This window comes from Epargyreus clarus, unplaced genomic scaffold (genome assembly GCF_041222505.1).
Source record: "Epargyreus clarus isolate Ecla_fem2 unplaced genomic scaffold, WU_Ecla_fem_2.2 ptg000034l, whole genome shotgun sequence".
Taxonomy (NCBI): Eukaryota; Metazoa; Arthropoda; class Insecta; order Lepidoptera; family Hesperiidae; genus Epargyreus; species Epargyreus clarus.
The window spans coordinates 11,549,534-11,566,748 of record NW_027332239.1 but is presented as its reverse complement, the minus strand read 5'-3'; the positions used below and the strand labels follow the sequence as shown (position 1 = coordinate 11,566,748).

The window sequence follows — 17,215 nt, the reverse complement described above, 5'->3', positions numbered from 1 at the left end:
GAAAACGGCTACTTTAGTTTATTAATATCCATATAAACGTATAAATGCTGACATATTTTTTCGAAATCATTCAACGTAGCCTGTAAAATAAATAACTTTGGCACTCGCTTTTTTAATATAAAATTAATTAAGTATTAGTGACAAACAAAAGTGACATTATACCAATCGTTTATAATTTTTAGTTTTGTTCTGAAAAAAATTGCATGTTTAAAATACGACAAGGAGGAAAGAAATGGCAGTAACCCGACAGAAAAAATCTAGGTGAGTATAAATCTGACTTATACGAAACGCGCTTGGGAGCATATCGCGAGCATGCCGTATCAGTTCGTTCTTATATCATTCAAACAGCACTAGAGCGGTTCGCGCAAGGCGCAGGAGTAGTGTAATAGAAGGTGCTACATTATCCATGTACAGCTCGCGAGCCCTTCACAACAAGGCGCATTCGTCTAATTTATACACACTCTAAGATAAAATAAAAAATGGCAACCTATTTAGATATAAGATGTACAGAAAACAACCAAAGCTCGTTACACAAAAACAAACATTTTCGTATAATGTCATTTTTCTTTTTATTGTGCTTTTAAAGTCAAGCGATGTCATGTGCGATGAAACGCAGCCCATAAAATGGATGGCAACCAAATGTGGAATTGTTTATGGATAAACCGATTCCATAGATAATTGGCAACCATTTTCTGAGCTATAGGTACAAGCTTGTTCGTTTAGAATATTTCTTACAGCGATAAAAGGCACTGTCGTTAAAAAAATAAGTATCAATAACCAGCATAGTTTACGTCTTTGAACTTCCGATCCGAGGCCTAATTACTAACGACATGGCATCTAAAACGCATGTAAAAAAACAATTAAGATAGCCTTGGAATATAAATATTGTACATTCGAACAAACACCCTTTTAGTAGACTCATAAATGAACTATCTATCTTTATATCGTTATAATCAAAGTTAGACGTTCACAGACACAGTCTGTGAATGTGTAACTTATATAAACGATCCTTTGAAAAGTGACCTCTATATTCACCATAAATGAGTCGAAACGATTTTCTTAATCTTGACCAAACGCCATCTACAGGAAATCGTTATGTTCATACAAAAAGATGGTTCTATGGAAAATCTTTCTTATCCATCAGCAATTCACCTCAAACTATACATTTTAAAGTACAGTCTGCCTTACGTATGTAAATACATACATGTAAATACCAATATTTATATCCTCAATGCTATGGTAATTGTTTTAGTTACAGTTTGTTCTAGAACAACATTCTGGTTCAACAAGGTCCATACTCAATGCTATACCTTCATAACCTTACAATATAATCACCTAAAATCTAGTTCGCTTGCACTCAGATTTTAAGCAATCTTCGCATCTTTCTCACGCATCAGTGATACAATAAGGTCACATTGTATTTTATATTTTTACGATTACATTATGATATTGCAGTCGTTATTTTATTTACGTAATTTTTCACTAAACAATAGCAAAACATATAACACTTTTGATGTATAAGAATGAGTTAATTCCATATATCAGTTGCGTATGAAACCCTTGTTAAATATTTTTTAGGAATGGTAATTTTTATATTTAATATTGTGAAATAAGTATCATAATGCGAATACAATGTGACCTGTATCAACCGCCATATCTGAATGCACACGCGGCCCTTAGATTAATGTAATCACCAGGCACCCCTACATCGAATATCACAATAGTAAACCTTTGGACTCAATACCCATGCACAAAGTACATACACGGAATTATCTGAATATGATATATAAATAAGCTTCTACTTATCCAGGAGTAGCATGGTGGGTGGGACATTGCCCATTGTCGTAGAAAGAATCAACGATGGTTTAGTAAAAGTCGTCCGAATTCTCCATGTTGGCTATCAGGTTCTTCTTTTCTTCTTTACCCGGTTTTGTGTCTAGTAATGTCGGTCTTATTGTGTTCCTCGGTTCAAAACAGGGCTGAAACAAATAAAAAAATCAGAATGAAACCTCTACAATACCTACTAGTCGACGATTTTAACAATAAAGTTCAAAATATTGAAATTTACATGACTTTATTTCGTTATCTACACGGCAATTTTTATTACCAACTTCAATTAGTTAGTTGTTCATCCTAAAATAACAATGGGATAATTGTATATATTATTTGTGTTTTTGGTAGGGTCCGCCAAACTGCTAGTCCGCTCCGAATATAAACGAGTCGCGTCGCTATAGCAAGTTAAATATATTAGCGGGACTATAATTTGGTATGCTTATAGGCTTATTGTACGGTAGGACAATCGTTGGTAATTACAAATGTATTGTTATATGATAAAGGGGTTAGATAAGGCTATTATTATTTTCGTATGGCACATGTACCGCATAGATTTACATACAGATACCCACATGTTATATGAGCAGGTACCTAGGTATGGTAGTTATCGCAAATAGATTCGCGCATTACTATTAAAATTGAACGTCCTTTCACTCGTTACCAGTTATTTCTTATTGCGTAAGTATTTCACCTTGAAGTCCCAATACCATTTCACCTCTTGTTGATGTAGATAATATGTAGGTTTTGTAAAATACCTTTAGAATTACAATGACATTTGGCACTTAAAAAAAATTCATAACTCTGATGATTTTTGCACTTATCTCATTGCATTTCAAAGGTGTAATGTTAATTACATACCTACTTACAATTAGTAAGAAATGCGTTATTTCTGGCATGCTAAAGCTAGTGTTTCATTATAGAATAAAATAATTAATCTTTATGTATGTTAGTGGCAGTGTTCCCTTAATCATGCAGGGTAAGCTAACTCTGAAAATTGAGAACCTTGCATTGCCCGAGCTTCAACCTTCATTGAGGGCCTGTTCAATTCTATTTACCTGCGTGAAAATTAATTATTGATGGGTTAATTATATCCATCGAATTACATTTCGCATTCCGTTAAACTGGGAGGTGCGCCAAACAACGTGTTATTTTTAAGTAACTTCAAAAAGAAAGAGGTTCTCGTATCTTTTTGTCATGTGTATTTTTAGATATATAAATCTATATTTTTCTAAATGGAAGTGTGAAACAATCGCAATGAGAAATGTTTTAAATTAATATCTTTATTTGGAAAGTAAGAAAATATAAAAAAGTTAATTTTAATGAGATAGAACTTAGAAACAGTCAAGCTATTCTTATGGGACTGAATAACTTAATTATATATATTACTAGCTGACCCGGCAAACGTTGTGTTGCCATAAATAAAATATGCCATAAATAAATATGCCATAAATAAAAAAATGTTAAGGGTGAACAACCCTTATCACTTAGGGGTATGAAAAATAGATAGAAGTCGATTCTCAGCCCTACTGAATATGCATATAAAATTTGGTGGAAATCGGTAAAGCCGTTTCGGAGGAGTACGGTAACTAACATTGTGATATGAGAATTTTATATATACGAGTATGTTGACGTTACAGGGAGCTACATACGTTATTAAAGTATACTATGGAGTTAGTTTAAAATCAGTTGGCATTCACACACTTACAAAAATCCTTCGGCACAGGTAATAAGTATTACTTTCAAATATGTACGAAAATTGTTACAAAAATGAATACCTTGAACAGAAAAGGCCGAAATTCCGACCACTAACTTCCTTACAAGAAAATTAATTACATATAGAATGAATAAGGACAAATCACTATGTCAAGCTTTAAAAATAAAATCGAAACTGGTCATTGCTCTATATCGCTAACACTTTCATTATGCAAATCCAAATGTATAGCATTTCGTTACTAGTAGCTATACACCAGGGCTTCTCAATGTTACGGCTTCATGTACCATTATTCAATTTTTAAAACAATAATGAAGCTGTAGTCTCAATATCTCTATCTAAGATGGAATTTCTCTATCTGAATACAACTTAGGTTACTAGTGGTAAAAACTGCACTTTGTACCTAACACTTTATTATACTAGTAATAAAGTGTTATGTATTAATTAATGTGTGCTTATTTCATTTTGCAAATAATTATATTATGAAAGCAATTTTGCTTAGTTAACTTCTTATTCTCATATAGAATTAGCTACGCAGACATAATTACGTTAATTTAGCGTATCCCTAGTACGTGTTCCCCACTTTGAGAATCCCTGGCATACATTAAGTGTGAGTTTTATTATAAAAGCTACTTGTACATAATTTGCACTTGAATTATCAATATCAACGCAATCACGTGCCCATAATTAACAGTTAAGTACATTTGAATCAGACAACCGTATCTTATCAGTAGTAAAATGTTTGAGATATATTTTTTTCACATGAAATGTAAATAAATGACGAAATGTATTACCGTTTTCATGTCATGGAACTAAATATTTTAATGTCACTGTGTTGTATACCCTCTTAAGTAGGTAAACTTAACGTTTAATCAATGAAACATATTTTCTAACAAAATTTTAACTGATTAAACGACCAGAATTGAAGATTATACTACAGGTAGGTACCTACTTTATGTGTTACATCAACGAGCTCTAATACGTGTCACACTATGTGTTACTTCGAAGCACACAACTTTGTGCCGTGTCACTAATTCCCCAAATGCGACCAAAAGTATAACTTTAATAATTTTAAGATTTGTTATACTACTTATGAAGCTAAGTCAGCAATTTATGTACCTAATAACATGACTAGACATGTATTTATTTTAATAAAATATTTTGTTGTCAATATGAAGTACCCAATGATATGATATTGTAATCCAAAGGTCGCTTTTCAAAATATCTGTACATTATTTAACGTGACTTTTCTAAAGTTTTATTTGCAAATCATCACTTTAATAATGGTGTGTGATTTTCACTTTCACCGCTTCTTAATTTCTCCACAACCTAAACATCTAATGGATTATCTAACCGATGCTACTATTTAGCGACTTTGTGAGAAAGTAACAAAATGAAGGTGACAGCCGACCAGCCGACCAGACGACGAGCTGCACTTGACCCCCTGCTCTCTTTAGCGTGTTTAACGCCTATTGTGTTATTAGTAGGCCAAGCGGATTTTTCCATCATTACATTAAATAGCAACGAAATACCAGATGCCGGCAAATATCTCCGTGAAACATTGTAAGGGAAGATGGTCGAACTATAAAATAAAATGAAATATGGTCGAGATATATTAAGATTAGCGATTAGCGTGGTAGATAAGGTCACAAACGCCTCTGGCAGGATATTTTGTATCCCTGGTAAGATTTGAAGATTGCACCCCCCGAGACGTTTCTAAGGCGAGAATTGAATTATACTAATCAATCAAATTCTAATATCAATGACAATGACATTTTTTTTTCAGTCAAAGGCTTCAAAGTTTTCATAAGTGTGTCGACAAAATACTCCACTGAACACTTGCACGTCCAGCCAGCCGCTAGCTAGGAAGCTGATACAAGCCAATCTTGGGAACGTCTGAACGGAAAAATCAACTTTTGGTAACAAACTAAGTAAACTCGGAGTTTGTAAGTTTATTAGTTTTATTTCCTAACAAACAAACAATATTGCGAGTAGAAAGTCGCAGATGATTTAATTAATAAACATAATTCATATTCAAAATATAATTGTGCTGTCCTTTAAATATATGATTGGGATTCATTGGTAATGGCGGGTTTCGCACGCGATCGCCCAATGCCACTGGATTCAAGGCATGAAATAATGATGTCACTGAATTTCAATTGAGCCACTTTACAGGAAATACTTGTAAGGCGTGGCAGCAGGTGTCGTGATAACCTCAGTAGAATTAACCTTAATTGGATAAAGATAAGATATTTCTTCTGGGAAATTATGTAACTCAGGCAACTAGAATGATTATTTTTATAACACTGGTTAATACAAATCCGAACTTACGAGTAAGGCACGCAACGGAGAAATTACTTAGTTACATTATCTAAAATAGTTTTGTACAATACAAAATATATTAAAAGTTTCTAAAGATGTCTCTATCTATGTACATCTTTAACACTTAACTTGTCATCGATATATTTGTAGAAAATGAACATAATTAGGTATTTTAATTAAATTAAAAAAGGAAATTGTAAAACCTAGTAGGTAAATTCTTCACAATCCAGTCACGTTTTAATCACATAGTTCTTTTATCTGTAGTGTGTGAAATCGATATCTGCTTCCACTTTACAAGCATATCTCTGTAAGTTGCAATGTAAACAAGTTATGCTCATAGAACAGGTCAATACTTAATGTTCTTTTATGTAGTAAATAGATCGATACGCCACTTTATCTAAGTATATACCTATATCACAATTTCTAAGTAAAATAATATAGAAACTTAATTATCTTATTAGACGGAACGCGAATAAAATTAAATATTAATTAAATTACAGCTATTGTTTTTCATCTAATTACATATAATATTAATTGGCTTAACTATAATATAAATGGTTATGACTATTGTAATTTACTCGTATTAATTCATTATAAGACTCATTAAATATTTATCTAGTTTAAGTCTTAAAATTTTATTTGACCATTATTTCTTTTGGCGTTATAGGTATGCTTATTAGAAATTATTATAATTGTTCATTTACTTAAATGATAATTAAATAAATTTAATTTGTAGGTTTCAATTGTTTCAAAATACTTTAATATTTACCAAGAAGTAAGTGTGCTATATGAAACGTATTAAGTCTTAAAACTGCTCATTCTAATGAAACCAGATTTAGGCCCGTAAATAAGTTTGTGTTTTTTTTTTAACCCAGTCACAAAATTATTATTCAAACCATGCAATTTTCATAGATAGCTTAGTATTCGTTTGATTTAAAACACTTCATGTCGATGCTTAGCTTAGGTGCACGCTTTCCCAGCGTAATGGTTGTCACTTACCGTCTCACAAATGTTCATGTTGCAGCAGTTCTCGATGGTGATCTCGCACTGGTCGGGGCGCGCCGTCAGCGGCGTCACATTCTTGTTCACTATGATGCGTTTCTTGATCCTACAACAAAGAGGAATGATCATTATCACATCATCACATCAACAAACCATTACTGTCCCACTACTGGGCACGGGTCTCCTCTCAGAGTGAGATTAGGCCATAGTCCACCGCGCTGGCCCACTTGGCCATATTGATATTGGCCGTATTGATAGATTTCACATACCTATGAGATTTTTTTTTATAAATCTCTCAGGTATGCAGGTTTCCTCACGATGTGTTCCTTCTACGTTTAGCAAGTGATAATTAATTTCTAATACGCACATAACTTTCAAAATTCAGAGGTGCGTGCCTGGGATTTGAATCTCGGACCCCTCGATCGAGACGCCGAGTTTCTTAACCACTAGGCTATCATTGATTTTGGGGAATGATATTTGCCTATTAATTCTTGAACACTAACAAGTAACTCGAATCTAAAGACTCATGCCTTTGCATATAAGTTTTTTATAACATAGATGAGCTACTAAGAAAGGATTTAAAAATACTCAAAGGGATCCAAATCCCTACAAAGGTTTCCGCTTGTCTATTTAAACAAAATGAGAATACTTTTGCACGTAACTAAAAAATGAATGTTATTGAAAAAATGTTTTAAATTGTATGTAGGTGAGGAATTTCTCGTACACGGTGAAAGTTATGTTGACTGAGTATTTGTGCAAAGATTATTGCGAATTTTGTACTAAGCTACAGACTAGCTGACTTTGCATAGAGTGTACTTAAAATATATTCGTTATTTTTACTACTTTTAGAACATTTTGTTGCGTAAAATATTAAAATACGTTCACGAATTGTCGCGCGATATTTAGTGCACGGTGTAAAAATATCTGTTGTGTCAGTTTATGTAACTGTTTGCAAGGCAACAACTATGGAACATTCTTGCATACAATGTAAGCTTATACGCGCACGTCAGCTAATGAAGTATCGTACGTAGCTTAGCAACAAAAACGCATTGTGCTCCACTTGCTTGAAAACTGAAGTCCTATTATTTGTAGGAATCAGTTAGGTCCAAACAGAGACTGATTTAGAATGCCGATTTTTGATAAGAATCAGTATTTTTATGAACGTATAGTGGAGGCCATTTAAACGGTTTGGTATTCCTAGACGGAAAGACATAAGTAGCACATATTAACACAAAACATCAATACTATTAATACATAGAACTCGTGCTACTCGTGCTACATAGAAATGTAGGTAGTTGTAGTTCGTAAATATACCCTCTGACTGACTGATCGTAAATTTAGTGCTAACTAAAGTTATAATAATATTTGTAGTGAGCGAGTCCAATATTAACTAAATAAATAACAAAAGGTCTCAACAACAAAAGGAAAGTTTTCGGAACATTATAATGAAGCACAACTTGTGAGTGACTGAGCGCCACGGTAGATCGGTGTATATAGATAACTTTTTATACGATGTTGGATGATAAGTATTTGCCCACTCATCGGTATACGATGGCACTATTTTTATTTTCTAATATCATAAAATAACATAACTTTATCGGAGTTTTTTTTATAATGAACGTCATTGATGATTTGCGATCTTTTCAAGGAATCAGGTTATCTAATCGACGCACAATTAATTATTTTTTCCAACCTTCAGTATTTATTAAATAGACTTTCTTTTGTTTATCTTAAATTTGTATGCAATGTTTTCTTAACTGTTTTATAAATAACATTATTTATTTACGCTCGTATTATGTAATGCGTTTTGTTTATCGCTTGTTGCAAAACAATTTACAATGTTATGATTAAGACAAAGTAGTAGATTATTATTATAATAATAATTATAATGATATTGAACTGCGATTCTTATTAATGGTCTTCCGTCAGTCACATTTAATGTTATTTTTCGAGATCATAGTGATAAATAAAGAAGTAGGAAGTTACATTAAAATAAATTTCAGCCAAATACCATTTCTTAAATTATTTTAAATATATTTTAAAGAAAGGAGTATACAACCATAGAAATGAGTAACCAGCTCTTTTTAGAACAAGGATTCTACCTGATGCTGATCGCAATGTGTTGCCAGTCCTGAGGACTGAGTTTCCACAAAAATGAAAGATCTGCTTCATGTAAATTGGTGTGGCGGTGGTTTCTCTCAGGTCGACATACTAGTTCGAGTAACTTTCAATTATAGTATTGCTTAATGAATATAAATTTTTAAGTAGGTATAATGAATATTAAATAGGCATGTTAATAGTACTAGTTAATAGGAATAAAAAAACTAGAAACATTATCTTTTAAGCGGAAATATTGCAATCAATTTTGTGGCGTTAATAAGTATTTTATCATCATGATTAATTTGCTATTAATGAGACGTACTTGCTGCTTCAAAGATATGGTCATTATAATTAATCATTTGATCGCTACTTACGCTTAATTTGCAATGAATGAATCGTATCCACTAGCTGCTCCAAAAATACTGTCATATAATATATATCGGACCTGCTATCTATTTATCTAAGTACCTAAACCTGCTGTAAAACATACCCATTGCCATGTGTAATTCTTGATATTTTTGAGAAGTATGTCTTTTTGTTTTTATCTACATAGTAGCTTTAAGCTCACAGGACACATAACCACTAACAGACAATTTACTTCATTTTCGTTTATTTGTTTGAAAAATTCAAAACGTTTCAGTAGCTTGTAATTTATCTTAATTTCTTGTCGATTTCACTGTCCAGTTAATTTATCAAAATGTTTTGTTAACCACGCTGATCACGTAGGAAAGATTTTGCTAATGAATTACTAGTATAACACATTCTTAAAGATTAACTTGTAATCATTGCTAACTGCTCAAATTCCGTCTTTTCTACCATTTCATAAGGCAATGAAAGTGTTAATAAAACAATAAAGTTACATCGACTTTTACCGAGTTAGGTAACGTAACGTTTACCTATAACTATGTCTTAATATAATATATAGACAAATATCTTGTATTTAAGCTTCGTCCTCTTTTTATGAAATTAGCATATTAATAATTGTAATAAAGTCAATAATGTAGCAATTAATAAAATGATAGCTAACCGATATTTAATATCCTCTGATGTTCATTAAATAGAACACTTATCTGCAATTTTTATTAGGAACATAGGGACTAGTTTTCAAGAATAGGTAATATTCGATAAACCATCTGTTGCTATCCGTGTACAGTAATTTCCTCTAGTAATTACAAAATTCTATGTTCTAGTTAGAATGTTCTATGTGCTAATTAGAAGTGCCTAATCACTTCTATTTTATTTATCTTAATAACTTTTTTAACTTTATAGGTCTTTATATGTATGTGCGTAACTGTATAAAGAAACACATAAAAAATATGCATCTATCTTTTTTTGACATATGCAATTTACATGAAACTTGAACTAAAAAAGCTTTCCTAATATTTTTGCCTGTTTCTTTAGAACATTCAAGATAAGTTTTACCATAGTTTGCAAAATAAACTTACCTAGGTCTTTTCTTCAGCTGTAATATCTTCGTGATAAGCACAGCACAGGCTAAACAGAGCAGGCCGCAGAGGGCCCCCAGGAACATGAGGATGGGGTCCCGCACCGGGTCCCAGCCAGCGCTGCAGCTGGCTGTGTCCACGTAGACCCCATCGCCAGCAGTTAAATTCTCCATTCGGAAAAGCACAGAGTTTGTCCTCGTGTCACTGCAACTTTATTTTTCAATTGTTAATATCACTTATGAAGCATGCATAAATCAAAAAGCTTTTGAATATATTCTAACCAAACCTAACCTAATCCGACCAAAGTCTGATCGGGAATTAAATGGATGATCTATCGTCGTTAAAATAAGCTGTTCCGTGCTTCGGAGGGCACGTTAAGCTGTGGATCCTAGTTGTTATCAATGGAAGATATTCGCTTAGTATTCGGCGGAGGCCTTATCGACGGTTTGAAAATCATCCAAAATGTGTTGAATACTTATTAACTCTCATTCGCATTGTTACATTGTGGTGGACCATGATTGACGCCTCTACCAATTGCGGAGTCAATAACTAGCAACGCGATATAAAAATGTTGAAGTGTATATCTTTTGTCACTAAGCAACTTATTACTAAAACTGGGTTTTGAATTTAACGGAAAGGAGGCTATTTAACATCAAGAGATCTCCAAGCTCGATTCTTAAAAAACTAACCCAGAAAAATTACGTAAACAAATTAAATATTAAATATATGTGGATGTATAGGTACGGAAGAATTTATGTTTTTGCAAATAACTATCATATCTTATCATCGGCTTATGCGTATCAAATAAATACCAAAAAATAACGCATCTCGTTACAAAGTTGCTACACATCGATACGATAGCATTCCGACGTCAAATTAATATAGTGATAAGAGATAACTGTGTATTTGCTCAATGCTTGCTACTGAAAAATATTTCGTTTTATAGTTATGCTTTATTTTGGATAGTAAAAAAATGTTGAGGTGTACAGTATACTTACTCGAAACTAGAAATCGTACCTACTAGGTATATAACGTTACCTACTATATATTATCATAAATGTTAAGCTTTTACTCTACAGCCTACCTACCTACACCCACGTCGATTTTGTACTCAGAATCACTAGTTAATTTAGGATCACAGATACAGAGGAGGCTTAAGTAACGCCCTCTAGGTAAATCCTACGAGAAGTCTCATTGAAGTCTGTTATTAGTTTCATTATTAACAAAAAGATTTACTTATTGTGTTTCGCTTTTATATAACGAATTATTATACTATCTGCCATTATCCTTAGGATTCTATTGACATGTACTTGGATTATGATCAAAAACTTACTTGCAAGGAACATCGGTGGTAGGTGGCACTGTTGCCTCAACGACACGCGTCTCACATCGTTCTCCTTCGAACTTATGAACACATTTGCAGACCGGCTTCAAACAATCTAATGAACACTTCCCATTGTTCAAACAATAACTATAACAAACGTTGGTTTGACACCTGGCGCCAGAAAATCCGGGTTTGCATCTAAAACATAATAAAATACTATAGGACTCTTTGTAGGAACATAGATACATTAAGGTTGAACCGATTCGTGGGAAAACACAAAAATAATTTGATAACAGTTGGCTAAATATAAAGTAGAATTACTTCAAACAAGTAAAATAACAAATAAAACGAGGTTATCGCTACTTTAGAACAGTCGGTCTAAAATGTAATAAATTTACTTACAAGCATTGAGGGTTTCCTTCAGGAGTCAAATTGCAACGTCCATTAAAGCAAAAGTTTTCACAAACGTTCGTTTGGCATCTTATCCCGGTATAACCACGGAAGCACTTGCAAGTGGAATTTTGTTTGATTTTGTCACCATGAAGGCAGTATGTATCACCGGGAATGTTGAAGAAGTCGTTTATACTAGACTTGTTTTTCAAAACATTTGTCAAAGCCTCACACTCTGGTCTCGCCATGGTCTGATCTTCCACCTTATAGTTGGCAACGATTCCGAAGGGTGGGTCTCGGAATGAAGCGACTTCTTCGGGTTTCGGGTTTACAGCGTTCTTAGGAATCTTCCAGACTGACTTGTGTCCACCTTCGACCCAGTAAATGGAATCATTCGAGACTGTCAAAACATTCGGCTCGTGGTAGGAACCGTGCAGTAAAGTTTTTCTATCTTTCCCTTCCAAATCTGAACTTTCAATGGTATAATAAATGCCGAGTTTATCGTCAGCCCAATACAGTCTCTTAGTCCTCTGATCAAGGGCTAAACTGATTGGCCTATCTATGTTAGTGTTTACTATAACTCGTCTGTCTGAACCATCGAAACGCGCCATTTCGATCGTTGGTTTTGATATATTTATGTTTGTCCAGTATATGTAGCTAAAACATAAAATAAACTTTAATATGCGACACAATTTGAACTAGAGGAATGAGCATTCAAATAGACTGAATGTACGAACACATTATTTCAACGATGACTTACCCTCTGCAGCTATCTACTACAATAGCTCTAGGGATTTCATCAGTCATTTTAATAAGAAGGTTTACATCAATTTCATTGTTTGTTGTATTTTGCTTCGATGAAACCCAAAATATGCTGTTCTCGCTCATGTCGGTCCAAAACAGTTTCCCGCTGACAGGATCGAAGGCGAGGTCTTGAACATCAGATCTCCAGCCAATGAGTGTTCGATATTGTTTGTCTTCTTCGGCATCAAAGTGAAAGCTGAAGATGGACGTGTTGTCGTTTTGCTTGTCGACGAACAACAGCATGTTGTGGACAGCATCGTACGCCAGCGCGGTCAGCGCACGGAACCGGCCACGCTCCACGTGTGTTATTGTGTAATTCGCATAAAATTCTAGTTGGTCCCCATTAGTTACAGCGATATCTGAAACAAAGATACAAGATCGTAAGTTATAACCGTTCTATTGAAATTTTACCCTATGTCTCTACTTAAGGTAGGTATATGTTCACAAGTTCATGTACGTGGGTTAGATAGTTTTAGAGTATGTACTGTAGAAACAACAACAGACGTACGTCGTAGTAGACCGAGGTCCATATCTGACTTTTACCTATTGTCATCGATCCAATGTTTTCTTCTAATCTAAATTTTCAGACTCATAAAGAATTTCTCATATTTCTTTTTTTTAAACAAGTCTTATATATCTGCCGTTATACATTTGTAGAATAAATAAAATAGAAATACAGGTCTGTTTTTGCAAATTAACTACAATTTTCTAAGTTTGCGGTACCCAGTCCACGTATTTCGGACGCATATTTTGGCAGCCGCGCGCGCTCGCCACTCCCTCGCTTCGTCCCGTGACCGTCGGCTGTGATCGTAGAGGTTACTCATACGCGTCACGTAACCCTAACCATGGTTGTTATGTGGATTTATTGCTGCAATATCTTAGTTGCATTCAAATAGATGATAGTGGCAATTGAACATGCGCGCTGATTATTTGACAAAAAAGTAGAATTTCAAAAATATATTTTGTTATATTTTTTATGTTTATAATTACGAGTTTATAATCAACTTTGTAATTTGAAATTTAAATTACAATATGTTTAAAGAAATTAAATACTCTCAACGACTTTGTCGTAGTAAGAGATTTTGAATATTGACATTCAAAGTCATAGTTACGTGTTAAATTTTGTATAGATATACCTAATTTCCTAACGTAAAGTAAAGCTAGTGTAGCTAGTTTTAAACATAACTAAAGTGTTAAAGTGTAAAAAGTAAAATACACACTTAAAAGGTGTATGTCTGTTTATCCAGGCTAATCTTCGAGGAATGATCTAGAGATCAACTTATACAACAACAGTGTAATATCCCGCTATAAATAAAATTAAATTAATGTTGATAGCGTTGCAATTTCTGAGAATGGAATCTAATGGTTTTATTTGTAAACATGGGACCTACGCAGGAGGTCCCGGTATTAGCATTGACGTTATACACTTTGCATTTTGTTTTGATTACGTGATATTCGTAAGATTATCTGAAAGGTATTACTCTCTTATGCTAATAAATAAAATTGTATTAAGTATCTGTTTCAATGTGATAAAATAACAACTTTTTACTAAATGTACTAGCAAAAAGCGCAGCTTTATAAGGGCTCGCGTATCGTGAATGGTATATTCAGTTTAAGATCCTATATCAAGGATGATGTGGTCACTTATTAATTAACAATAAATTATTAAATCTACCTTTCGTCAGAAGACCTATGAAGAGCAAAGCTACCTTTGATCCAGAACCAGAACCACTTTAAATGCTTGTGGTGGATAACTTATATTAGATCCATTTTTTGGGATTGTAATTTTTTTGCGATTTATCCTTGGTATCTTTCTACTCTATAAAATTATTGCGTCTGATTTGCAAAAAATATTTTTTAAGTATATATAGGTATAAGCTATTGTGGATGTCTGAAACGCAGTACATTATAAGCTAATCTGGGGTCTGTTACCAATCAACAAGATGGTGAATGACCTTTATTATTCTCTTCATGTCGATTTGGGACATTTATCAGTAAATGTTGAATTCACCACGACTTCTTTAATTTACTAAAGCTCCGAGGGATACATTCCGTAAAGCTGCGAATAAGCTACTAATTAATTCTATTAAATTACATTTTTACCAATTGTTAAAATAACTATTAAATTTATGAATTAAATTAATGAATTATGTGTGTGGCCTGCTCAATTAGTTTTGTATTTTCTTTTATGTTTCTACCTAACATAACCAATTCTATACAATACAGGAACGAATTTCCGTAAAACGCAATGTGATAGTCGCTAAATTGTAAATTTGTCACTGGGCTTTTTGTCACAAACAAAGTATTTTTTGACGATGGAAATGAAATTTGCGGATGGATTCTAAACGGGTAGTATTTAAACGAGTGACTGCAAAGAAAAGTTTTGATTGACAAAAATAATGAATTTTGGTTATAGTATTACTAAGGGAGCATCTGGCTGCGAGTGACGAGAAATCAACAGAACAGCAACTTACAAACATTAATTTGAGCGTCCTAATATTTTTCTAAGTGTAAACATTACGTCCTGCGTTTTATTCAATATTTAGCAAATGTTTTTTTTTTTAATACTGAGCAGCATTTTATTTTAAATGAAGTGTTTCGAATACAAAAATGACTTTGAAAAATACTATAATAAGTAGAATATTGTGTGCTCATGTCATTGATCATGAATAAAGGTAAGGTCTGAATTCATACAGATTAGGCCCACCCGCTCGCTGGGCGCTGTCGCGCCCTGCTCGCTTCGTTTTATATTGTCTTATATGTTCCAACCTAACCTAACCAATTCAATTACAAAAACCTAATCTATCTTAATACTAAAGTTGTCTCTCTATATTTCCAGTCGCTCACTTAGTAATGTAGTCGCACAAGTTATTAAAACAGTATGTCATTATCAGTCGCTAAGTTTTTTTTTTTATTTGATCGTTTTATAATTTCCCACTGTAAACAAAAACTTAGATTAATCGGATATGTGGAGTTTTTGAAACTGCACTGCGTCAAAACATTATAAAGGCGAAATTTTGTGAGTATGGATGGATGTTTGTGCCTTATATTAATCGGATTTGAATGAAACTTTACAGTATTACAGTCTATAAGTACACCAGTATAACCTGGAGAATACAATTCATAAAGATATGGCTATACTATACTTAGTTGTCAGAGCTATATTGATGTACCTGCCATACGATGATACGTAAATTTTATATGAATGGATTAATAGTAATTAATTAGATACATTTTCGGTACGCATATTGTAAATAGATTAACATTTTCTTTGACACTAAATAAATCGGACGGATAGTTTAAATTAAGGTGGTAGAACCCTATGTGGGTCGACTCCGGCGGCACCACCGCCACACCTAGTCCTGCCTCATAACAGCAGCGCTGTGTTCTAGTTCGAAAAGTGTGGTAAGGGAAACATGGTTTTTCGAGGCGTTCCAGCTTAGTGCAGTTTAGTCCAGGGGTAACGGCGCATCTGTGGCCGACCTCAGGTAGGAATATGTAATCCTATCTGGGTTTGATTGCAGATGTCCATGGACGGCTGTAGCCACTTACTACAGGTGGACTGCATGCTCGTCTGCTACTCATATATTATTAAAAAAAAACTTATCTGAGACGTTCCATTTTAGTCCTCAGGGGAGCGGCGCTTCTGTGGCCGACCTCTGTTAATTACAGATGTCCATGGGCGGCAGTAGCCACTTACCATCATATGGACTGTATGCTCGTCGGCTACTCCTATATTATAAAACAAAGAAAAACTTGAAACAAAACGCTTTTAAAATACACCGGTGAAACCTCGGTGAAACGCTGCCATCTTAGCATTTTCATATTTTTGATTGACATAATTATGTCATAAATGTCTGCATTCATCATGACGTTTTTTTATTCTGCCATTATTTAAACAAAAATAATCCAAGTCATACAGCCATCAATGTTACACTAAATTTAAATTTGATAAAAAAGTGTTTTTTTTTGTGTACAAAACCTTATTTCAATCGTGTTGGGCCAATCTAGACATGACCTTAAGTAACTATGTTAAGTTTTAAATTTAGAAGCCCTGTAGTTTTTTCAAAAAAGGGATGGAAAGCTTGCAAGATTTTCGAATTATAAAGGACTCGCTTCGCTCGCCTTAATAATTAAGTATACACGGTACTTACATAAATAATTATAAAAAAAATTGTTTGCTTGTGTATCTTTCTATCAAATTGTTGGTTTCAGCTAATCTCCGAAATGATTGGGCCTATTTTAAGGGAACTTCCAATAGAAGCTAGACTTTTTTTTTTTGAA

The 17,215-nt window shown here is 33.6% G+C and overlaps 1 protein-coding gene across 2 annotated transcripts in view; it reads right to left on the bottom strand.

Moving 5' to 3' along the window:
• Nucleotides 1–204: 204 nt before the first annotated feature.
• The window catches only part of cue (Low-density lipoprotein receptor repeat domain-containing protein cueball), a 29,324-nt gene continuing 12,313 nt past the window's right edge, over nucleotides 205–17,215 (bottom strand). The window contains exons 2-8 of one of the 2 annotated variants that reach the window (XM_073091566.1): nucleotides 12,888–13,290; nucleotides 12,140–12,784; nucleotides 11,747–11,935; nucleotides 10,414–10,623; nucleotides 6,866–6,974; nucleotides 2,836–2,888; nucleotides 205–1,979 (exon numbers count right to left, since the gene is read on the bottom strand). In XM_073091566.1, coding sequence (XP_072947667.1) covers nucleotides 2,853–2,888; nucleotides 6,866–6,974; nucleotides 10,414–10,623; nucleotides 11,747–11,935; nucleotides 12,140–12,784; nucleotides 12,888–13,290 — 1,592 coding nt within the window. In that variant the 3' untranslated portion in view covers nucleotides 205–1,979; nucleotides 2,836–2,852. The remainder of the gene's footprint in view (nucleotides 1,980–2,835; nucleotides 2,889–6,865; nucleotides 6,975–10,413; nucleotides 10,624–11,746; nucleotides 11,936–12,139; nucleotides 12,785–12,887; nucleotides 13,291–17,215) is intronic. The other variant, XM_073091565.1, reaches the window with a different exon arrangement.